The sequence below is a fragment of the Caretta caretta genome, chromosome 3 (genome assembly GCF_965140235.1).
Source record: "Caretta caretta isolate rCarCar2 chromosome 3, rCarCar1.hap1, whole genome shotgun sequence".
In the NCBI taxonomy this organism is placed as follows: Eukaryota; Metazoa; Chordata; order Testudines; family Cheloniidae; genus Caretta; species Caretta caretta.
Window position 1 is genome coordinate 122,504,825 of NC_134208.1, and position 25,984 is coordinate 122,530,808.

General features: G+C 39.8%; 1 protein-coding gene across 7 annotated transcripts in view; it reads left to right on the forward strand.

Moving 5' to 3' along the window:
* MAP3K4 (mitogen-activated protein kinase kinase kinase 4) overlaps positions 1-25,984 on the forward strand; it is a 142,924-nt gene that overhangs the window by 19,958 nt on the left and 96,982 nt on the right. For all 7 annotated transcript variants that reach the window (XR_012667704.1, XR_012667705.1, XM_075126848.1 and 4 more), the window contains exon 2: positions 12,070-12,260. Coding sequence is in view for 5 of the 7 variants with exons in the window: in XM_075126848.1 (XP_074982949.1) it covers positions 12,070-12,260 (191 nt within the window). In the remaining 2 variants the exon portion in view is untranslated. The remainder of the gene's footprint in view (positions 1-12,069; positions 12,261-25,984) is intronic.

A 25,984-nucleotide genomic window follows, 5' to 3' on the forward strand; every position in this document is an offset into this window, starting at 1 on the left:
AATTGTTAACTTAATATTTTGTTCAGAGACTTTCTTTTGCAGTTTGAGTGAGTATGCGAAAACAGGAACAGCTTACTCAGCAGATCCTTACTCAGTTCCAATTGTAGGGCCACCTATGCTACCCCTTTTCAGCTATCCTAAGCAACTACAACTTAGTCTTTGCCCAAATCCAAGGTGATTATCTGTTGGCCAAAGAACACACATAATGTAACAACAAAAAGGACTTGACTTGAGTATTTGAGAGGATAGAGAGGAAAAAACAGAACAACAACAAAAACCAGGATCAGTGGAAGCTTAGCTGTATGGAGAGGTTAGTGACATATTTTAATGAGGCTACAAAATTGAAGTGTTAATCATTTGAACTGTGGAAAACAGAAGGTGAAGTTACAGCTGTTTTAACCCTTGTGTAGTGTCTTCAGAGCAGTAGTATGTTGAACAGAAGACAGTTATGGAGTCAACGAATACAATGATTAAGGGAGGGAGAACTGCAGGAAATTAGTGTGAAAGTGAATATGTTGAACAAGTGCAAGGCCAGATATTGCACAGCATGCATTAGAAATTTTTTAAAATAAACAAAATCAAAGATTAAGCCAACTAAGGAAATAAAGGGTGTGATAAAATGAACAGCTACTAAAGAGGCTAAAATATACTGGTGGCAGGCTTACAGAAAATTTGATGCCAAATATTACTTAGGGGGAAAGTAGGGAGTACATAGCTTTCACACCTCTTTCAATTTATACAGCACCTGCCTTCAGCTTTTATGGACAATGTTTCTTATCAATTTTATTCTAGATAGTAGTTCAGATTTAGGGATTGGGATGCATAGATCAAGAGCATTGCTAAAGTTTCAGGAGGGTTTGAAAAAAAAATGGGTCTTTTCCCCTTTTTAATCGCACAATAAATAATCCATGATTTTTCTAGAAAATAAATAGTATATGGTATATTCTAGCCACCAAGGCAGAACACATTATTTCTCAAAAGCTACATAAATCGCATAAATGTTGTGATTCCAAAGCCTTTTATCCATTTCAAAAAGTATCTTTTAGTCTACACAAAGGCCTGAATTCCCTAATACCATCATAAGTGAGTTATAGATCTTCCACTAGCTTCATTAATGCCCCAAGTCTCAGCTTTTGTCATATAAAAGTTTTTACGATGCAGCTGCCATTCTTCTTCCAATGGAAATGGCCATTGGATTGCCCTAAATAGACATATGGTGCTTTAATCTAATTACCATTTAAAATTAAGAAAAGAAAATCAGACTGTTTTATAAAAGGTGATTTTTAAAGTACCTTTACCATCCTCCATTAGATTGATGATCCACTTTTGGTTCATCAGTCATGAATTTTCTTAGTAGGAAGTAACAGAAGCGTGTAGTGTCTCACTGGTACATTTTCAAGAGCCAGATCCCATGGTTTTCATATGGGCGGTGGAACAAGAGCCCTATGAGGCTAGTATTTTATTTTTTTAATGAGAAGAAAGAAAATCTTCTGTAAAGATAAACTTTAAAAAGGAACATCCCTTCATTAAAATTTCCATTTAAACATGAGCTGGAAATAATTGGAGAGGAGAAGTGTAAGGGAGGCGTACTGCATTTGCTATAATATCTAAATAAGGTTTTAACTTTACCATCAGTGTTTCTACCTGTATTTGTCCCCAAAAATATGTGAAATCAAAACATTGAAAATATTTGACTTTTTTCAGTGATAATGAATTATAAAATTTTATGTTAGATCCCTTAACTTCTCAGGTTCTTGAAAGTATATATAGAGAGAGGGATAAAGATAACTGATACAACTGCACATTGCTGAATACTAGTTGGCTGTCACTGGATAATTTGACTCCTGCAGGTATATCAGGGGCACCAAAAATTAACACCAAATGGCAACATCTAGTCTGTTTATAATTTATATACTTCTGAAAAATTATATATATGTACTGTACTGTAACATTTTCTTGTACTGATACTTGAATCCTCCTTGATGATTTATAGAAAATGTTTATTGTTGGTCTTCACAGCTGTGGAAACCTACCGTTTTTCCTAGCAAATAACAGTTGATCAGTTTAGATCACACCTTGATTTATGTTTGCTAGGGGTCATTTTATGAATCCGCAAGCTTCATGTTTAGCACCTTTGGCCTTCTTAAGTGTTAAATGTAACAGAGCCATTCATTTTATAAACAGCACATTGACCATATGTCAATGTTCTGTTATAATGGTAACTGTTTCTTTTAAGCAGGAGTCTTGCTGCGAGAGTTTATCTGAGGCTCTTGGGACTTGTCTAGGTTAGAGAAATATGTGCCATGTAACTAAACTGTGCAGTTACCCTGTTCAGATCCTTAAAGTAGGCAGAATGCACTCGTGCATAGTGAGGCTTGCACTGGCACAACTAAGGGCTTGTCTTTGCTGCAGAATTAATTTGAGTTATGACTCAACTGTTGCCCTTAACTTGAGCCCCATCCACACACACAACGCCTTACGTTGCTTCTAATTTGAGTTGGCTGTCCTGTGAGGGGAATGTTGGCTACAGCTCAAGTTATCACAACTCTTTCACAACCACTCTGAGTAGGTCAATCGTTATTTTACTGTGTGGATCCTGCTGTGGGTGTACATGTGCCTCAGGTTTTTTTAATACGTGTCTGTTGGGGTCACAGATGCTTTCTGTGATACTTCATGCTCCTGTGCAAGGGCATAGCGGCCAGGACCCTCTGTCAGCGTCTGACCGGTTACTCTCTTCAGAGACCTTAAACTTGTTCTTTTCTATTCAAATTGGTGAAGAAACCTTGTCTTCACATTGTCAACTAAGGATGTTTCTTAAAAGTGGTGGGGGAGAGAAATGATCAGACATATCGCACGAAGTATAGGCCATGATAGAAGACCTGCCTGTTAAAGGAACATAGCTCTTTAACCAGAGGATAGACTAAGTGTGGCAATGTAGACGTAAATGATCTACAGAAATCCATACAAATACCAGTGCCAGTTCAACCAGCAAAGTTGAACCCCAGTCGTGTGCAACCCCTGTCATGCAGGAGTGTGCTATTCTGCTCCTGGGACAGACGCCGGAGTGCCAATAAAGAAGCAAACCCAGGTACTCCAGGGGATTCCCATCTTCCCTCTCCAGTCTGGCCACCCCAAGGCAACAGATTTGATGGGAGTGTAGAAAGTCATGCTGGAGCTGTTTTGAAGCCTGCTCTCTTCCCTTCAGGAACTGTTTTATCCCTTTCCATCTGGCCTGAGTTACTGTCATAGTGGAAAAAAGGGCATTAGACATCATGCCCAAGGCTACTGTATACATTCTATGCCCTCCTGCCTACCAACCCTCTTCCCCCCACTGTGCTTAGGGGACCCTTCTCACGAGAGCCTCTTACAAACAAAAGTGGCCTCATTGCTTAGTCTAGAAGCTGTAGAAGAGGTGCCGCAGGAGTACAGGGCAAGAGACTTCCAGTACTAATATCACAAAGAAGAAAGTTGGTCTTCATCTTATCCTAGACCTGAGGAGACTGAACAAATATATATTCAAATTCAGGCAACACTTATCTTCATCCCATTTCTCCAGCTCAAGACTGGTTCGCAGTTGTTGTCTTAAAGGATGCGTACTTTGGTGTAACGATCTGTCTCACCACAAGAAGGTCCTAAGATTCATAGTGCGGGCCCAACCATTACCAGTACAAAGTACTGCCATTCAGATCCTCTGTGGCATGAAGAATCTTCACAAAGTGCCTAGCAATAGTGGTAACACACCTAGGAACACAGGTCATTCGTGTCTACCCTTACCTGGAGATTGCAACAAGCCTAGAATGTGCCTTTTCTCTCTTCTCTTGGCTAGGCCTGTGAGTGAGCTATGAAAAATCATCTCTTAGCCTGTCACAAATGAAAGAGTTCATAGGACCCCTGATCAACTCCAGTTCAGCAAAGGAATACCTTCCTGAAGACAGGTTCCTGTCAATGCTATTGCTAGTGTTGGGATAGAATCAAATCTCACCATGCCACTATGGATGTGTCTGGGTCTGCTAGGCCATATGTTGGCATGCAAATATGTGATGCCAATTGCCAGACTTCACCTGTGCCTGCTCCAACTCTGGCTTAGGGCAGACTGTTCCCCACCTAACCATCAGATGGACAAGGAGCTTGTGGTTGCACCTTGCATCATCACAGAACTGAGATGATAAATGTAACTCAGAAATATGCATGGAAGAGGTACTATTCTCTGTTCCCTACCTGACAGTAATTAATTATGAACACATCAGGCACATGTTGGGGATCCCACCTGGATCATCTGCAAACGCAAGGGACCTGATTCCCAGAAAACATGGGACTCTTGGAGTTTAGCTGTGGCTATCCGCTAATCAAACAACATGCACAAACCTCTTAGGACACCAAAAATCCAATCTTGTTATTAAAAAAGATTAATTTTATTAAAAACAAAAAGGGAAAAAATACATCTGGAATTTAGGCTTTTTGCTAGATCTTAAAAGAAACTATTACAAAAATTAAGCACCCAAAATAGCTTTTTTGGGGGTTCAGCTTAAAGGTTACAAGCAAACAAAAGAATCTGGCCCGTGCACAGGAATAGGGTTCATATTCACACAAACTTTAGTTAAAATCTTACCCTGGTGGAGTGAGTGGAATGTGATGGGGGGCGGGGGGGGGGGGGGTGAAATACTTCAGATCCTTGGAGTGAGGATATAATCACTTTTTTTCTTTTTCTGGGACTCTTATTTTATCATACACAGTTTTAAATGCAGTGAAATTAACATTTTGAATGCCTTTTCCTCTCATGGAACAATTACTAGTTAATTTCTTTAGACATCTTTTTTTTTTTCATGGCAGTCCTCATTGAAGTGTAAGTATATTTTGCATTCCACATTATTGCTTCACATCTGACCCTGTCATGGTAGAAGAGAGCATTGTTCCACTCTTTCTCGTTAACCTGACAGATGGTGACTTAAAAAACTGGTTTTGTTTTGTTTTTTGCTTTCAGACGTGTATAAAGAAAGCACTTGCTCTACTATCTTTTTCTATTAGGCCACAGTCAGATTTTGAGGTATGTTCAAAACAGTTGAATTTTTGGAAGTAGGAAAATACCTGTATATTTTCCTAGCAATTGTAGGAGTCTCTTTACATATAATGTAGATTGTGGAAATCAGTGTCCTACTATGTGAAACTCTCTTCTGTTCTAGAATAAAATTTACTTTTATTTTTTTCCCTTGCAGCCTCCCCTCCCTTGTTAGCTGAGGGGGCATTTTGCACCCAATCCGCTAAACACTTACATACTTGAGTTACTTTACCCACATGAGCTGATAAATTATAACTTTTTCATTATATTGCTTTCTTAAAAACACTATAATGCCTTGTGACAAATGACATTTTTGCACATTTTATCAAATGGACTGTGTACCGAACAGTGAAATTGTTGTTTCAAATTTACTGATAGTGTAAAAATGAAACTTTAGTTAGTAATCATATTATATATAACTGTAAATGATATTTTACGAATTCGTGTTTTGGTTGAAGCACACAAGTATCACATCGTTGTAATTAAGTTTGAGATATTGTTTAGGCTCCAACAGTATAGTGAGTGATGGCATTGCTGCAGTAAACATTTGGATGAAATTATTGTAGATGTAGAGCCATGGTGGAGCAAATTTTAAATAATGATTAAATAACTTTTAAAAAAAAATAAGATTGAGGCTTAAATTATTTGATAATTTGTGCTATTGCAGTTGTAGATGTGTAATGAACTAGACTATTTTATAAACAAACCTAGTATTTCAGTGCGACTACTTGTAGGATATTTTATTTGAATTTTACAAAATTGCTGTAGACAAAAACCAAAATGTTAAACTATAGCCCTAATGCTGCACTTAAACAGGTAAGTAAACTTACCCGCATGAATAATTCCATTGACTTCATTGGGATTATTTGTGTTTAAAGGTAAGCATGTGCATAAATGTTTGCAGTTTCAAAGGCTAAACATATAATTAAACTTTTCTTAGTGGCATATACTCCTTGTCACTTGAAAACCAAATTGCTTCTGTATTAACAATGAAATGTTGTTTAGATTTTTTTTTAGTAGGTTAGCAAAGTTATTTTGAACTTTTTTAATACACAAAGGAAAAAAATTCAAAAATAGCCTGAAGTTAGCCTCCTTAGCATATTTTTAGGCACTGAAGGGTGGGATTTTTCAAAAGCACTAAATGATTTAGGTGCATGAGTCCTACTGATTTCAAACTGCTGATTCTGATGGAAGGATATAGATTGTAGGGACATAGCCTGATTGAAGCTTTCTTGACTTGTGATAGTTCAATATATCAGAATGTAGTGTAAGTTACAGATATAGCATGGTCTATTTGCAAATGGATTTAATGGTTTAAGTTTGTGGTGGTCTTGCAGTAACAGTTTTAAAGAAGCCCTGAATTGGTCTTTTTCAGCATAGATGATCATTTTAAGTATGAAATTTGTTAGTAGAAAAAATCTCTATGTAAAATCTAAAATCCTTCTAATAATTAGGATTCTAATCAAGAAGTATAAAACATCCACTTCAGAAATTTAAGACTATAAAATGGGAAGAAAGTAAAGAACTAGCAATGTTACTAAAATATATATTTAAATAAAAATCATTTATATTTTAAAAATCATTTAATTTTTTTATCATTTTTGTTCACCTTGTGTAGGACTTGATTTTAAAAAGCAGTTTCCTTTTTTGCATCTGCAAATGGTTGTGCCCTTAAGTATTAGTAATTGTCATTTTAACTAACAAACTTGCTGGTGCAGAGTAGGCACATTGACACCTATTTGTGCCAAAATAGTCTGCATTGAGGCTGAGCTGAAAATCAGGCGCTTCATTGTTTGTTATAGGTGTATTCAAATACTGCCACAAGATTGATGTCTCCTCTCTTGAAAATATCTCTTAATTTCACCTTCATCTTTAGATTGCTTTATGATTTATGCAGTATTGAGAGTCTATCATCATATGAAAATGATCTGATCTGTTGACTTCTTCATGTTTAATTGTCTGTTTGCTAGCCATGCGATTCAGTGTTAGGAGTCATGCTTATTTTCAAACCTATTTCTGCAGAATTTGCATGCTGATGTTGAAATAAATGGCCTTATTTCTGTTTTTACAGTAGAACATATACATGAAAGCATATTAATATTGTCATTATGGTAGTACTCAAAGTTCCCAGTTATAAGAGAAATAGCATGTTGCTATCTGTATACAAATATAAGAGACAATCATTGCCTCAAACTTCTTATTTTAAAGGCAAAACATAGAGGGGTAGGGGGATATGGATAAAATAGTGAAGCCCAGTGATGAGAGCGATGTTAGCATATATATATATATATATATATATATATATATATAACAACAGTTATAGCCAACTAAGATACGTTCAAAGAAAGTTTTAAGGTTGCAAAGTCAAGCTCTCAGAATTTAGGTATTACCAGAATTAAGGTTCCTTGTGCAACCTTCATTTGGCCTCCTTGTGTGTATAAATTGATAATCTTGTTACGTGCTCACTTAGCGTTTTGTTTTCTACAGGACCTTTGCATCATTCAATGAATAGATAGGTTTCTGAAGATAAATAGAAATTGAATAACTATCATGAGAAATTTCAACTTGAACACTTAATATGTATAGGTTTTATACCTTTTAAAGACGAGATTACAAGTTTGGTAGTTAAGGTAATAGTATTGATGTGATATACTTCTACTTCTGTAAGACATTTGTGTTGGTACCGCATCATAAAACAAAACAAAACTAGAAAGATAAAATGAATATGGCACAGATTAAATTGATTAAAAGTGTTTCTAGTGGGGATCTTTTCTTGGCCCTACACTATTTAACATTTTAAATAATGACCTAGAAGAAAACATAAGATCATCACTGATAAAGTTAGCAGATGGCACAAAAATTGTGGGAGTTGTAAGTAATGAAGGCAGGTCACTGATTCAGAGGGATCTGGAAGATTTGGTAAACTGGGTTTTAATGTGGCTAAATGTATCCATCTAGGAACAAAGAATGTAGGGCGTGCTTACATGAAGGGGGACTCTATCTTGGGAAGCAGTGACTCTGAAAATGATTGGGGTGGAGGAAATGGATAATCAGCTGAACATGAACTCTGTTCTATAGATATTGATCCCAAAGGCACAAAGAGTTAAAGGTGTTTATAAACTCTCTCACTGTCCCAACACTAAACGGTGATAGATAGGTTTGGGGTTATTTTTAAACAGAGCCCTTCATTACTTGGCAAACACACAAAAACATTCATACAAATTGAAAGTTTATTCGTTAAACACAAGAAGTTAAAATAAGCATGTGTATTGAAACTGTGGTTGAGTGATTGTGCAAAATGGACAGCAAGACTCTATCAGAGTCTCTTTCCTTTTGGAGTCAAAATACCAGTCTCTTATTTTCTGAACAACCTTTCTTTATTGAGAAGGAGGAGGTTAATTTTACGCTCTGTCCTGATGAGAAGGGCATTCACTTATCCTGTTCATAAACAGACAGATGCAAGTTGGACGAGAGACAGGATAGAAAAGATGGGTAAAATATGGCTTTTTGGAACATTGCACTACTGGGTAGTTAGTTATGAGTGGATGGTTTGGGTGGCAAGTAAACCATGACACCTGCTGCTTGAACGTTGGTTAATTACGAACTAGTCAGGGCTGTCATCTGGTTGGAGCTTACTCTTTAGACAAGGCAGTTTTGAATGATAGCGGTATAGGTGACTTCAGGATTCGATGAAAAGCCAAGAGAGTGAGACAGTACAGAAGGAAAAGAATAGTGGAGCAGAAAATAAAACAAGGGAAGGGAAATGCAATACAGGATATTGTGTGCCTTTGCAGTGCTGCTAATTAGGTATCCCCATTGGTGGGCTAAGGACTGGATGTCATGATAATGTGATGACTTTCAGTGCTCCCAGGTGAAAACAAAGTTCCTTAAACAGGAGCAAGACCATCCTCCTTCTCAGAAAGAAAGTCATTTAGATGAGTCAAGATGAGCGAGAAGCATTGTAGTGCTGGCAGGTATGGGGATGAGATAGGGGAAGATGAGATGAGATAAGGTGAGCTGGGATGCAAGTTGGGACAGGAGATGAGAGAGGGAGAGCGAGCTGAACTGAATGGATCTCTTTTCAAAGTCTCTCTTTAAGAAACCCCAAAAGGGAAAAAGTAGGCAGCATAGTTCAACCCCTTCCTCCCCCCCCCCATTATTTTGTCCACCAACTGGGAGTAATATCTATCGCACCAATTTTGGTCTATTAACTTCTGGTTCCACATCTTCTGTTTTTTACCAAGTATGATTTGAACATCCTCAGATTATATCCATTTGGCCTTTTTGGTTTAGACTAGTGGTTCTTAAACTTTTAGGTTTTGCGGACCACTTGAAAATTGATGAGGGTCTTGGGGGACCACTTAGTGATCTTTCCAAATGTTGTTTGTACCATTAGCTAACTATTGTAAAGAACTTTGGAGAAAAGTGCTCTATAAAAAACCTGTAAAGTAATAAACATTTTTTGTTCTACAAATAAAAGCACACAACTCATATTTTAATATCAGTAGTCTTCCCTTTCTAATGCAATGGATGTGCCCTCTCTCCCCTGCCACTTGGGGCTGGGAAGGAGGGGGGTCTTTCCCCCGCTGCGGGAGCCCCCGAGCTGGAGCTGGGAAGGAGGGGGGATCTCTCCCTGGCAGCTGCAGCCCCCGAGCTGGGGCTGGGAAGGAGCAGGGTCTCTTCCCGGCATCCACAGCCCTGGAGCTGGGGAAAGTTGCCTCTTTCTCTGGCCACTGCAGCCCTGCAAGTCCCCAATTCCCCCCACCCGCTCTTCTCACCCCACTACCCCTACCACCTATTCCCCCAGGGCCACCACCTCACCTTACATGTGCATCTTCTCCAGGGTCCAGGCGCCTAATTAGTGGAGTCACGCCTGTGTGGCTCCACTAATTAGGTGGGTGGTCCTTCATTCTCTTGTGTGCGGTTGCCCAGGCGCGTACCTCAGGGAGAACTATCTGCAGACCACCTGAATGGAGCTTGCAGATCGCAGGTGGTCTGCGGACCACAGTTTGAGAACCTCTGTTTTAGACTAATCCAACATTTTGTGTCTGGTTCTCTTGCGCTTGTTATTACATTCAGCATTGTAAACAGCTTGACCTATTTTCCCTTGTTATTGTAACATCTTATGAACATTCACATATTTTTTTTTTTACATTTGAGGTCACAGTAAGGATACGCTTTGTAGGCCCAGTAGTCACAACAACTCACAGTATAACACTGTGGCCAAAAGGGCTAATGAATCCTTGGGATGCATAAACAGGTATCTTGAGTAAGCATAGAAAGGTTATTTTACCTCTGTATTTGGCACAGGTGTGACCTCTTCTGGAATACTGTGTCTGGTAGTGGTGCCCACAATTCAAGAAGGGTGTTGATAAGTTGGGAGAAGGTTCAGAGAAGAGCCACGAGAATGACAGAAGGATTAGAAAACATGCCTTACAGTGATAGATTCAAGGAGGAGCTCAGTCTATTTAGCTTAACAGTGAGAAGATTAAGGGGTGATTTGAGTAGTTTGTAAGTACCTGTGTGGGAAAGAGATATTTAATAATGGGCTCTTCAGTCTAGCAGAGAAAGGCATAACATGATTCAATGGGCATAAGTGGAAGCTAGGCAAATTCAGACTGGAAATAAAAGGTGTGAATTTTTAAAGGTGAAAATAATTAACCAGTGGAACAGCTTACCAAGGGTTGTGTAGGATTCTCCATCAGTGACAATTTTTAAATCAAGATTGGAAATTTTTCTAAAAGTTATGCTCTAGGAATTATGTTGGGGAGGTTCTATGGCCTGCTTTGTACAGCAGGTCAGACTAGATGATCACAGTGGTTCCTTTTGGCCTTTGGATCTATGAAATTTGGCAAAATTAAAAGCAACTGAAAGTGGGGTATTTTATAATCAAAAGTGTCAGGAACCATTAACTACAGGCAGTGTTACTTGTTTCACCTATTGTAATATTTATATTATGGAAGCCCCCAAAGACCAATTGGGATTGGGACCACATTGTGCAGTGCTCTAGATAAACGTGGGCCATGATCCAGCAAACATGCATGTGTTTAATTTACTCCCATAAGTAGTTCCATTGAAATCAATAGGGCTGCTCACAGAGGTAAAGCTAAGCATATGTCTAAATTTACAGGATTGGGTTAGAGAAAAGACAACAACTTCTGTGAAGAGCTTGTGCTTGTCGTCTTAGTTCATTTTAATGTGTTTGTGTGTGTGTATATGTGTAATATATATATACAAGTAATACTTCAAAAGAGCTGGGAAGATGTGTATAATATATGAAGCTATCCCTAAAAATCAAGGTAGACTTAAACAAACAAACAAAAAAACCTGTTAACAAGCAAAATAAAACCTGCTATGAGGAGGTAACTATTTTCATGCTACAAGGAGGAAACAAGAGACTGGGCCAAGAAGAAACTTATTTTAGATTGAAATTGATGGAATAGGCACTGAACTTCCCTCTCCCTGATGTGTGAGTACTGGACAGAGTGGAGTGCTTCCCTTGATGGACTTAGGCAATGCCTCTGAGAGGTAGTGGAGTATCAAAGTGTAGTGGAGGACTGGAGTTGGCCAGTGACCAATTTAACTGTGGTAGTGTTTAGTAGTTCAGTACGTTTTTTGAGCCTTGCTTAAAATCATCCATCCCTTATTTGATTTTTGGTTTCTGACAATTTTTTCTTACACATATATTTTTTTTTAAAATGCCTAGTTCTCTTACCTGTATAGTAGACCTATATGGTAACTTTTGTTATTTCCAGTAAAAGTTTTCTTATTGACATGTATGACCAGTACTACATATACACTGCACAAAGGATGGTAACAAAACTGTGCATTAGTGGAAGGTGAAAGCAAACTTGCTGTGTTTACCAGCAAGTTTGCTGGTAAAAAAGAGTTGTTACATGGGAGCGGCAGGAAAGTAGAGAGATGGGGAGGTGACATATTAATGGGTGGGCTTTCTAAAGTAATTAGCAAATTTTTTTTAACTCCCTATTCTGACTTTCTTTCCCCTTGTTCAGACAAGAGTGCAAGTCAGAGGATGTTGCTTGCAAGATTTCTGAATCTGAACCTGAGGAATTATCAGATGAAGCCAGTGCTGACATTTTCTATGGGACCTCTCCTCCTAGCACACCCCGACAGATGAAACGTATGTCAACAAAGCACCAGAAAAATAACCTTGGGAAATCTACTAGCCGCTCCACTTTGAAAGGTATGTGACTTTTTTTTAAAAAATCTGTAATTTAAAAGTAGTAGTAGTAGTATATGATATTTTTTTGTAACCATTCAGTAGTCTATGAACTTTCATGGGTCCTTTTTATAGAGAAATATAGATTTGCAGTAATTCCCCCTTTCTATTTAATGTACATTGGGCAATAAATCATAGCAGCCATTGTATATTCCCAATTGCAGTTCAGTTTCAGACAGACCTGTTTACCTTCTGGTGGTCAGCAATCAAAAAAGCAGTTTTTGTAAATTGTATGGACCATTTAGTTTTGTTACAGACCATTTAGTTTTATTAATTTTTTATTCTATTAACAAACTATAGATACTGGGTAACCACACTAGTAAATGTACATACAGGTACATCCATTGTTACAAAATGAATAGGAAAATACACTGGGAAGCAAGCAAGCATTTTGAGCAAAATTATTCAACTTATTATACAGTTTCAGTGAATGATGGACAACATTTTTTCTGTGCATGATATAATGCAATTTCAGGCAGAGACTAACAACCAGTTTCTTTGCTATTTGTTGTTCTATTAGGTTCCTCCCACCCCTTTTACTGTAAATCAGTTTTACAAGTAGACTTGGTGTTTGCACATATTTCCCGGGAGGGTATTGCACAGAGAAACATGGGTTCAGAATCATGGAAGTTCCCATTGGTATGGACTACATGAGAATAGTTGATTATTAGGAAATGCTGGTCACTTTTGTCCAAGTTTTCTCAGTGAACTTAACAGTTCTCTTCTTACCTGTGTGCATAGAGCTATCTGCTTCCTGGGAGCTCTCCAGACCTGGGTTCCAGACTTGCTGGTCCTTAAACTGGCTTGCAGGATCTCACTGAATACCAGTGTGTCATTAACAGAAGTAAAAAGAAAAGGAGTACTTGTGGTACTTTAGAGACTAACAAATTTATTTGACCATGAGCTTTCGTGAGCTACAGCTCACTTCATCGGATGCATTCAGTAGCTCACGAAAGCTTATGCTCAAATAAATTTGTTAGTCTCTAAGGTGCCACAAGTACTCCTTTTCTTTTAGCGAATACAGACTAACACTGCTGCTACTCTAAAACCTGTCATTAACAGAAGTGGCTTTCTTGGAACTGTTCTTATCTACTGATTCTTTTACTACTATATACTGAGCGATTTTAAGAGAATGGAATCCTATTACCTGGGTTCAGAATAGTAATAATTTTCAAAGTTGTTGCCTGTAATATTAAATTGATAACATTTTATAATATCAGGCAGCCAGACATGCTTTTCTCATTATATTTTACACTTTTATACCATCTTCCATTCAAGGATCTCAAAGGTGCTTTACAAACACTCATCTTTAAAGTGAGAAAATTATTAAAGGGACACTCTTCACTTTAGCCAATTTAAGAAATTGAATTAAAAATATTTTCAAATGCTTGAGATTCTGTGGTTTTACATTTACACTATCGTGTTTCTTTAATTGTTCCCCCTTTTTGCTGTGTGAAAGATCCACACAAAGTAGGAAAAATTGACTGGCTATACAGTGAATTTAACTATATAGAAAGAGCTGTCAAAGACACAGCATAAACAAGTTGATAAAAAAAAACCAATGTCCCGTAATCATTTATAATATTAGGTAACAACAGATACATAAGTAATGTTATCTGACAATAATGGGTAAAAATGTTTACCCAGAAGTATTTTTAAGTTGATGATGATCTTTGCTCATGTTAAGTATCATTAGTTGTCAGACTTCTGATAGAAAACCTCATCAGAACACCTGCTCTACCGAAAGTGCCACTTTACCTTTTTTTTTTTTTTTTTGTTAAAGTTTGTGGTGTTCATATTCGTGGCAAAGTTTTGTTAAAGCTGTTTTAAGAATAATGATTGGTTCATTGTTGTTGTCATAAAGAATATACCTACAGTTTTTTAGAAATGTTAGAATGACGTCTAGTAAAGTTACAGTGGTGGCACAACTGCACCAGCTGACATTTGTTTTTAAAGCAGTTTTTTTAGTGTATATATGAAATCTTAACACTGAATGTATGTTTACTGAAAGGATTGCTTTGCCAGAATATAGTATAGAAAAAAAGGTAAATGCTTTAGCAGAATCAAAGATATACACAGTATTCATTGAATAATTGTGGGAGTGGAGCTGTCTAATGAAACTATTCATAATAATGGAGTATTTATACTGAACATGTTCCAGAAGTTTTGATTCCCCACTATTTTAGGCATCTTCTGTGTAAGGTCATCCTTACAGTATCATTCCCAAAAGACCTTTTCTTTACAGTAGAACTTAAGAGAAGGCACACTGTATCTGTTGTTAGCTGCATAGTCATTTGAGCTGTTAAACTCATTTTACTGGGTTTTAATTGTGCCTTTTTAAACTCTATTTTGTGAAATATTAAAGCCTGTCTAATTTTGCACATAGCAATTTATCAATAGCTTTTCTTGCCTTCATGTGATTTTAATACCATGGTAACAAAACTTCAGTCTCTGAACTAAGAAAATATAAGTCAGAGTAACTGCAGCTGTAGTTCATAGCAGTTTTGGTATATTTTAGGGAATTGAAATACCAAGAGTATATATCCGAGGGTTTGTATCTTTGTGAGAGAGAGGAGTATTATATCAATTAAGACAAATTTTCTTTTGTTGGTTAACTTTATCTATGTTCGTAAAGTTCTGCTGATAGATTTCAAGCTGTGTAGAGTGAGATCTGTCGTGTGTGTCTGTGGAAGGCGGGGGGATGTCTGGCACATTGTAAGTTCACTGGAATGTAACAATATATTTTTAGTTGTATTAATATTTTAAAAATTATTAGGCCTTTTTTCCCTTTTGTTATAGAATATACAGATAATATGCAGAGGCAGGAAATCTGAGGAAGTTGATGGAGGGGTTAAAGTCTTCTGTCACTAAAGAACTAACTGAAATTACTCTCCTTATTTCTGAACTAAAACAAATGCTTTCTAGTTAGGCTGAGTTTGTGTAATATTTGCTTTAAATGAAGCACCAAACAAACTGTTTTTGAAACAGATCATGAAGCATTTTATTTGGCTGTCTTGAGTTGATTAAATTTTACTTTAACACGAAATTACTTCTATCCTGCAGTTAACCGAGAATTAACAAAGCTTTGAGAACAAGGCCAGTTATTGGTGTCACCAGTGTTTGTTTATTTAATCGCTCTCTCACTGGATTTCTTACTACCGTGTATTTAGAAGCAAAAAAGATGACATGACAAACTCTACCTCTTTAATTAGTTTCTGGATCGTCACCTTTCCCCCACTCTGAAACATCTGCAATGCACCTTTCTTCCAGCAAATGATGACTGCAGTTCAGACTTGTCCATAAGGCTGGGCTGAGCAGTGCCCCTTCCACACCCTTGCCAGCTTCTGTGCCTCCGGTGGTGCAAAAAGAGTGGCAGTTCAGTGCTCCTTACTTAGCCACTGAAATCTCATCTCTTGTACTTGTACTTTTGTACTTGTACTTTTGGGATTGCATCAAGAAAAAATCATCTCATCTCTCTCTTCCTCCTTAGGGGTCTGAAATTTCTGGAACTTTGTTTCCCAAATGGGACTGCCCAATGATCTTATTCTCTCCATTTATTCTCCCCTCCTCCATTGTGATGCAACAGGCCAAATGCAGGGAGCTTGAAGGGCAAGAGAACCCTCAGGAGCTACAGAAAGGGAGCTCTGCTACAGTAGTTCCCAGGCATGGAGCTTTGTTTAGCCAGGGGAATGAATTTAGAGTCTGGACGGTTTGTTGGAATCTCTGCATCTCTGGAGACACCTCCAGAAGATCAGCTTAATCCTCTTCAGCCAGCCAGACTGAACCTCCTTCAGTAATCAAGGACTCTTCAGGTCATATCCACATGCCTCTTATTCCCTGTCCCAGACTTGCTTTTCCAAAGGAAAAAATTCCATGGTCCCTGCCCTGTTTTTTAAGGGGTTTTTGAGTCACTTCGTAAAGAATCTAACATCCTTTAGGACTCTCCTTCTGAATAGGAAAATCTGGGCTCCCCTAGGGATATTAGATGATGATGATGAGAAGTGGGGCTCATGACTTCTTTGTGAGTTGTGACCCAAAAGATAAGAAGAAACTGACCTTTTGCTGCTGGTCCGTCCCTCACCAAAACAAACAACCAACCCAAGAAAAGACTCAGGACATTATCTGCTTCCATGCGCTCTAGCTTCTCACCTCAAAAATGCGAACTCTCAAATTTGGTCCATGATAACTCGGAGCAAGAGAAACAGTATAGGTTATTTTGCTTCCAGACCTTTTTGAAACCATGTAGAGGAGGTGCTGGCCACCAATGAGATCTTTCATTCAAAATATAATTTACCATACCCATTAATTCCTCCTTTGAACAGATCACTCAAGAATGATAGAAAATACCCAACAAAGGTAGAAGGTTTTGTAGGGAATCTCTGAAACTTGTCAGGGTCCTACAATGCAAAGACCAATTAGTCTAACTTTGATACCTGGAAAGATACCAGAACAAATTTTCAGATTTTCATTTGTAAGCACCTAGAGGATAATTAGGAATAGCCAACATGGATTTATCAAGAACAAATCATGCCAAACCAACCTAATTTTCTCTTTGAGAGGGTGATTGGCTTAATGGATGTGGGAAGCAGTAGATGTGATATCTGTTGATTTTAGTATGGCCTTTGGCACAGTCCTATGTGACATTCTCATAAATAAACCAGGGAAATGTATTATAGACGAAATTACTATAAGATAGGTGCACAAATGGTAGAAAGATCATACTCAAGTAGTTATCCATTGTTCGCTGTCAAATTCTGATGCGGTATCTGTCTTTTGAGAAAAGTAGACCAAGAGGAGACTGGATAACAGTCTTCAAATATATTAAGGCCTGTTGAGGATGGTGATTTATTGTTCTCCATGTCCACTGAAGGTAGGACAAGAAGTGTAATGGGCTTAATCTTCAGCAAGGGAGGTTTAGGTTACATATTAAGAAAAACTTTCTAACTACAAAGGTAATTAAGCTCTGGAATATGCTTCCAAGGGAAGTTGTGGAATCCCCAGAATTGGAGATTTTTAAGAACAGGTTGGACAAACACTGGTCTAGGTATATGTTGTCCTGCCTCAGCACAAGGGGCTGGACTTTATGACCACCTGAGAGCCTTCCAGCTCTACATTTCTCTCATTCTTTTTATCCTCCCTAATGCTGATAGAGCAGTAGTATACCTGGCAAAGGACATGATGATTTTTGCTGAGGGAGACTTTTTTCTGAAAAGATTCCATGGACAGGAAGATAGCCACTCTTAGAAGGGAGGGACTTGGAAGCTTCATCAATGGTTCTTAGTACTTTACTGGCTGCCAGTTGCTTCACTAGAACCAGTGTTCTGGTATGATGACTTATTCTTGACCTTCTGGACCATGGCTGATTCAGGTCTGTTCCAAAGATATCTCCAGCTAATGAGTTTGTGGTGAACTAGTGCGTGGACTTGGGTAACTGTAAAAGCTGTGGCTGCTAACACAGTGGTCAGGTGCCAATTCTGTTTTTAGCCTTGGACAGTAGATTATTATTAAAAGTAAATCCTCCCATCCTTAATGAACATACTTATCAGAGCATTATCCCCAGAGACTGTGCAGAAAGTAACATGGAGAAACCCTCTACCTGAACTGAAAACTGTACGGTTGACAAGTATAACAGGTCATAGCTTGACCTGGAAGACCCTTAACTTATGGTGGTGTGTGAGAGAGGAAGAACTCAGCTTGGCTGTCAAAGCAGGGTGAGTCCGTGACACTGGTGCTCAGAAAAACTATGTATGTATGTATGTATTTGCAAACTGAGCAAATTGGATGCATGGAGCAACAGCAAACATGAAACCCCGTGATGCCATTCTTGAGGGTGGATTTGATTTAAATCACTAGTCAGGAAGACTCAATTTAATCATGGTTTTCTACATAAAAGTGCATTCTTGTTGGGTGTTATAACGTTAATGCATATTCTTCACAACTCGAGATAGATCATAGAATCATAGAATATCAGGGTTGGAAGGGACCTCAGGAGGTCATCTAGTCCAACCCCCTGCTCCAAGCAGGACCAATCCCCAATTAAATCATCCCAGCCAGGGCTTTGTCAAGCCTGACCTTAAAAACTTCTAAGGAAGGAGATTCTACCACCTCCCTAGGTAACGCATTCCAGTGTTCCACCACCCTCCTAGTGAAAAAGTTTTTCCTAATAAACCTCCCCCACTGCAACTTGAGACCATTACTCCTTGTCCTGTCCTCTTCTACCACTGAGAATAGTCTAGAACCATCCTCTCTGGAACCACCTCTCAGGTAGTTGAAAGCAGCTATCAAATCCCCCCTCATTCTTCTCTTCTGCAGACTAAACAATCCCAGTTCCCTCAGCCTCTCCTCATAAGTCATGTGTTCCAGTCCCCTAATCATTTTTGTTGCCCTTCGCTGGACTCTCTCCAATTTATCCACATCCTTCTTGTAGTGTGGGGCCCAAAACTGGACACAGTACTCCAGATGAGGCCTCACCAATGTCGAATAGAGGGGAACGATCATGTCCCTCGATCTGCTCGCTGTGCCCCTACTTATACCTCCCAAAATGCCATTGGCCTTCTTGGCAACAAGGGCACACTGCTGACTCATATCCGGCTTCTCGTCCACTGTCACCCCTAGGTCCTTTTCCGCAGAACTGCTGCCTAGCCATTCGGTCCCTAGTCTGTAGCTGTGCATTGGGTTCTTCCGTCCTAAGTGCAGGACCCTACACTTGTCCCTGTTGAACCCCATCAGATTTCTTTTGGCCCAATCCTCCAATTTGTCTAGGTCCCTCTGTATCCTATCCCTGCCCTCCAGCGTATCTACCACTCTTCCTAGTTTAGTATCATCCGCAAATTTGCTGAGGGTGCAATCCACACCATCCTCCAGATCATTTATGAAGATATTGAACAAAACCGGCCCCAGGACCGACCCCTGGGGCACTCCACTTGACACCGGCTGCCAACTAGACATGGATCCATTGATCACTACCCGTTGAGCCCGACAATCTAGCCAACTTTCTACCCACCTTATAGTGCATTCATCCAGCCCATACTTCTTTAACTTGCTGACAAGAATACTGTGGGAGACCGTGTCAAAAGCTTTGCTAAAGTCAAGAAACAATACATCCACTGCTTTCCCTTCATCCACAGAACCAGTAATCTCATCATAGAAGGCGATTAGATTAGTCAGGCATGACCTTCCCTTGGTGAATCCATGCTGACTGTTCCTGATCACTTTCCTCTCATGTAAGTGCTTCAGGATTGATTCTTTGAGGACCTGCTCCATGATTTTTCCAGGGACTGAGGTGAGGCTGACTGGCCTGTAGTTCCCAGGGTCCTCCTTCTTCCCTTTTTTAAAGATTGGCACTACATTAGCCTTTTTCCAGTCATCTGGGACTTCCCCCGTTCGCCACGAGTTTTCAAAGATAATGGCCAATGGCTCTGCAATCACAGCCGCCAATTCCTTTAGCACTCTCGGATGCAACTCGTCCGGCCCCATGGAGTTGTGCACGTCCAGCTTTTCTAAATAGTCCCTAACCACCTCTTTCTCCACAGAGGGCTGGCCATCTACTCCCCATGTTGTGATGCCCAGCGCAGCAGTCTGTATGTAGGTTTCATTTTTAGGAAGATGGACTATCTCCAATTCAACAGGTTAATCATTAATATTTGGAGGATTTTCTTGCCATGCTGTATTAGGAAGAGAACATCACCAGACAGACATTTAAATTGTTTTATTTAACTGAAACAACAATGTTAAGTATTCAACAGCAAACATTTAATATTTTAACAAAAAAAATGTATCTTTCGCTTCTCACATTTATCTCCAGACTTCTTCTCCTTGTCCAGATCTATTCAGCCCCCAACAATCTTCTATTCATTGAATAAATTGGTTAGTCTCTAAGGTGCCACAAGTACTCCTTTTTATTGAACTTTTTGAAACTTTGCACTTTTAGAGAGAGCTAAGGGATTGACTCTTTGTACACAAATTTGCAGAGGGACAGTAGAGTTGAGGTCTGTTATTTCTCACCTCTATATATTAATTTATTTATTTAAAAACATTTTTGCTGTTAGCATGTTACCTCTGGAGACACACATCCACAGTTTGAGAACTGCAAAACTAAGCATCTCTGATGGTATCTTCTAGATGGAGCACTGAGTTGCATTGGGTAGATAGGAAGATTAACCTAAATAATCTATACAGAAGCCTGTGGAACCCCATAAAATTGGGTCCCTAATCCATGAACTATTGGAATTTATTTAGAAAACTTTTCTTAAATATTACATGACTATATTGTCTCATACTATAGAATTAGAATTTATAAAGCCTATTCCATGATGAGATATCTTTAAGCTTTAATGTATCTTAATTAAAACTATCTTTAGATAGGGTTTTTTCCTCAAAAAAGCATTTTTATAAAAACAAATCCGATTTTAAATTAAAAAAATCCAATTTTTTTTTTAAAAAAAATCATTGATTTTTATCCACCCTGTCATTCTTCCTAGAAGTCCCATTTGAGGGTAGAATTGCACTTTTTAATATTGACCACAGGAGAAAATTACAGAAATTAAACAAATTGTGTCTCCTATAGTTTCAATCTTCCTCAGTTTTTTTTTGCTACATTCCACAATTTTCTGTAAACCAATTTTGTACTGCCCAGTTAACCAAACTGAACCTTGAAAAAATCTGTCTCTGACCAAACAATAATAACTGTAAATTCGCCTAAATGAGATGTGAATGTCAAAGCTTAATAGGGGTTGATTAAATGCTAACATTTTTAAACCTGGGCTATCTTTTTCTCTTGTCCTTTAAAATAAAAACCACATATCAACTTGAAATCTAGTCAATTTAAAAAAAAAAGTTGAAAGTAATGTCATGTTCTACATCTGCAATTAGGTTCCCCAGGCCTTTTGTGGTTTTACAATGGCTTTCTTTGTTTTTTAAATGTGTTTTCTCTACCCTGCTGCTGTGAATCTTGCCCAGAAAAAAGGGATAATGGACTGACTATATAGAAGAATCTGTGAAACTAGCTACACACACATGATGTCAAACGCACAAAGCAAATTGAACAATGAAGAAATAAGCTCCCTGTCCCGAAATAAATTTTACTAAGGTTCAGGGGCAAAAGGCATCTTTGGTGGATTTTTTAAAGTGTTTAATGTTGCACTTCAGAATTAAATTCTGTATAGTTGGACAAGGAAAAAGGAAGATATCAGTTGCTGAACAATCTGATCGTTAAGTACACGTGCTGGAATTCCTTATAATGAGTGCCTAAAAAATAATTCAGTAATACTATAGTAGAATTCAGTGATACTACAGTAAAAAAGATGATTTGTAATTAAGAAGCCAGTGTCCACATACTGGACATATAAGAATGTGAATAGACATATAGTGTAGGGTCTCCTTATTTCCCTTTCTCACCCGCCCAAAAAAGGGCAGATGTGGGAGAATGCCGGGGTGTGGGAGCAGAGGCAGAAAAAGAGGAAGGAATGATTTACATACCAAGCAGCAGTTCACAGAATCATAGACTTTAAGGTCAGAAGGGACCATAATGATCGTCTAGTCTGACCTCCTGCACAACGCAGGCCACAGAATCTCACCCACCCACTCCTGTAACAAACCCCTGACCTATGTTTGAGCTACTGAAGTCCTCAAATTACATCCATTCCAAAGATGTCAACATTTTCCAGGGAAGGAAAAAGACAAAGCCAAAGTTTTGTTGATAAAATATCTGGTAACCAAGACAACACAACTTTATTCTATGTAAGGCCTATTTTCCAGCCTCTGTCATATAAACTACATCCAAAAATGCTGCTTCATCATTACATATAAATACCAAGTTAAATATTTATTAGCATTAATAGAGAGACATTCTGCTAGAGGCAAGAAAGAAAGAAAAATTAATTTCTGCTCACTTTTAAAATGAGCTGGAGAGTCTGTGAAATTGAGATACAAAAGAAGGCTATTCCTGGTGGCAGAAGCTCTGGTAAAGAAGGGGTGAGATTGTGCAGTAGGACAGAGAATATGTGGGTGATGTAAGGAAAAGGTAGGATGGTCAGAGCAGGTTCTGATAAGTAGATTGGAGTGGATCCATGGAGAGATCTGTACAGTGGAGGGGACATTTTAAATTTAGATCCATATGAATGAGTTTTTTGAAGAAGGGAGTGATGCGGTCATGCTTCTTTGTATGCATGAGAAGGTGGGCGGTAGCATTCTGTGTTTGATAAAGCAGGGTTCGGCAACCTATGGCATGTGTGCCAAAGGTGGCATGTGAGCTGATTTTTTTAATGGCACGCTGCTGCCTGCTGGGTCCCAGCCACTGGCCCCGCTCAGCAGGCTGAGCGGGGCCGGGGCTGGGACCCCGGCAGGCAGCAGCATGTCATTAAAAATCCTGCCCGCCCCGGCCCGCTCTTCTCCGCACCCACCCCCCTCCCGGGGCGGGAGGGGGCAGGGTGAAGAAGCTTGGTTCTGCTGGCTGCTGCTGCAGGGCAGGCAAGTTCCCTCTCCCCCACCTCTTCCCCCAGCATGCTGGATTCCTGCCCCTCTCCCTCCCTGCCACCGATCAGCTGATGGCCCTTGCAAGGGAGGGGGAGAAGCGGAGCCGCAGCGTGCTTGCTGCTCTGGGGAGGAGGCGGAGACAAGGTGGGGACAGGGCCTTGGGGAAGGGGATTGGAATCAGGGCATATCTCCTCCAGCCCCCTGCCGTGTGCCGCTCTAGGCAGGGGGCTGGGAGCACCCCCATGACCCTGGCCCACACCCCCAGCCCTTGACCCCTGCACCTCCCCCCACACCTCAGCCCTCTTCCTTGACCCCTGCACCCCCCACGACCCCAGCCCTGACTCCAGCACTCTCCCACATACCCAGCCCCCCACATCCCATGCCCTGACTCCTGCACCCTCCTCACACACCCCCAGCCCCCTGCCCTGATTCCTGCACCCACCACACATATCCAGCCCCCCCACACCCCATGCCCTGACTCTTGCACTCCCCACATTCCCACCCCCACCCTGAGCACCAAACAGGAGCTCCTACACCCCTCACACCAAATGGGAGCTGCCCAGATAAGCACTCCACACCCAAACTTCCTGCCCCAACCCTGAGCCCCCTCCCCCATTCTAGCTCCTGGCCAGACCCTGCACCCCAACCCCCAGCCTGCTCCTTCACCCCCAGCCCTGTGCTCAGTGCACTCCCACCCTCAGCTCAGTGCAGAGAGAGAGGAAGAGAATGGGCTAGAATCAGGGAGAAGGTAGGTATCCACTCTATGTGGGCAGGGCCGGGATCCCTGAGTGGCAGTGGGCTGAGCCGCTCAGTCCACTGCCAGTCTGAGGTCCTGGCCACTGGCCCCACTCAGCCCACTGCTGGTCTGGGGTTCTGGCTGCCAGCCCCTTGCCAGCCGGGGTCCCGGCCGCAGGCCCCGCTCAGCCTGCTGCCGGCCTAGGTGAACAGAACCCCAGGCTGGCAGCGGGCTGAATGGGCTGGCGGCGTAAGATCAGCATTTTAATTTAATTTTAAATGAAGCTTCTTAAACATTTTGAAAAACTTGTTTACTTTACATACGACAATAGTTTAGTTATATAATATATAGACTTATAGAGAGAATATATAGACTTATAGAGAGAGACCTTCTAAAAAATGTTAAAATGTATTACTGGCATGCAAAACCTTAAAGTGAATAAATGAAGACTTGGCACACCACTTCTGGAAGGTTGCCGACCCCTGTGATAGACTATGGAGCTTTGGGACCTGGGTAGCCTATAAAACAGGGACTGCAATTAATGAAGATGAAAAGAGCAGCAGGTTTGGATGGAGAAGATTTCAGCAGACATGGTGGTCACTTGTTCCGCTCTTCTGCCTCTCTATTGATTCAGCTTTGTCTACATGGGGAAATAGTGTAGCATTAGTAACAGGTATAGCTGAACAGAGTACAAACACAGTTTTTGTCCTCTGCACTTACACTTATATCCATGAGCAGCATTGATTCTGCAAAATCAGTTGCTGACATAATGCTATTTTCATAAGTAGACCAGGCCTCATTCCTCCTCACTCATTCCATTCCCCAAACTTACCACTAGACTTGTCTGACATTTTTCAAACAATGCACTGAAAAATGCAGTTTTGGGTTGACCAAAACTATTTGCAAATTTGTATAGAGTTTGCCAAACCAAACGAAAAAAGTCGAAATGTTTTGGTAAGTCAAAACAGAACATTTCATTCTGAAACATTTTGTTTTGCCTTTCACACATTTTGACAAAAGCAAACAAAAGGCCCACAGAACAGTCAGAGAAGAAGGTAGTGCTGCTGCGCAAGGCAGCAGGCTCCATATAGCCACTTGTTGTGTGGCAGGCTAGAGCACTGTCGATTTACATCCCAGCTTGCCGTACACTAAATCACCATATAGACATGCCCTTAAAATCCCTTCTTCAAGGACTATTTATTTTATAAAAAGTGGAACAGCTTTGAGAGGAGAGACTGAGAAATTCCTCTGTACCTATGACTAAGGCAGTCTTCTGCAGTGGGGGGAGACCCAAATTCAAATTCCTAACTCCCTATCAGGTAAAGGGGGGAATTGAACCAGGGACTCCCATATTCCAGGTGAGTGCCCTAACTATTGGGCTAAAACTGATAAGGGGAGGGGTACCACCACCACTTTTTCCTCTGGCTGTTTTGTGAAAGGGGAGACCAGTGGCTGGACTTTTATGCAGCAGGCATCAGTCTGTGAAGAGTGTCTTCTGGCAGAGGCTGTGCAAGCACAGAGTTTGAGGAGAACCTTGATTAGTGGCCACCTCCCTGATTGCTATCAGGGTTATAATGCAGGTACTTTCTGTAAGGACAGGTATAGGAATGTACTCAATATAGGGAATAATCGTGCATTGGCAACGTGGGATGTTTACAGCATTTTGTGTTGTTCCTCTGTTCTAGGGAAATAACAGTTTGATTTGTTTCCATCTGTTTGTGGATACAGTTAGTGTTAGCTACTAGATATATATTTTTAAAAGTGCTGAATTGTAATTAGCATTCCATCATTGCTGAAATATTTTCAATAAGATACTACTGAGATGTGAGAATCTAGGTGGTTGGGTACACTGTTCTGACTGTTACCACTTTATTACACTTCTAATGTATTCAGTGTAAAGAAAGGAGAGTTACTTGCATTAGACAAAATGCTTGGTGGTGTAACTTTGACAATTTCACATTTTGATCACTTGCTGATTTCCCCGTTTTGTAAATACTGTATGCAAGAAACTAAAGCAGGCCCCAACCTTTACAGTCAATCTGCGTCCAGGCTGTTAGTCCCTCTGTGCCCTCTGGATTGCTGCTTAGTCACTGACTCCAGCTGCCACATGCAGCAAAAGAGGTAATTATAATTAGAAGTCAATTATTACAATTTTATTTAGTACTGCAAAATGTTCTTACCAGTGGTTGCAGAGTTAAACCTATTGTTAGAAAATCCCACAATACAATGGTGTGCTCTTCATTTTTAAGTGGATTCAGCATTTCTTTATTTCGGGAATTATATGTGTTCTAGGGTTTTCACTTGTGTATATGAATTGTTGGTGTCCAAGTGACTGTGTAATTACAAGAGCAAATTTTGGAGCTACTGTGTTGTGCCAGTAATTTGTGGATTAAGATTGATGGATATTCAGAGGTAGAAAAATCCTGTTTGGTCATTTTATAGATACCTAATATTTGACCTAGATTTTTTAATTTAGCTT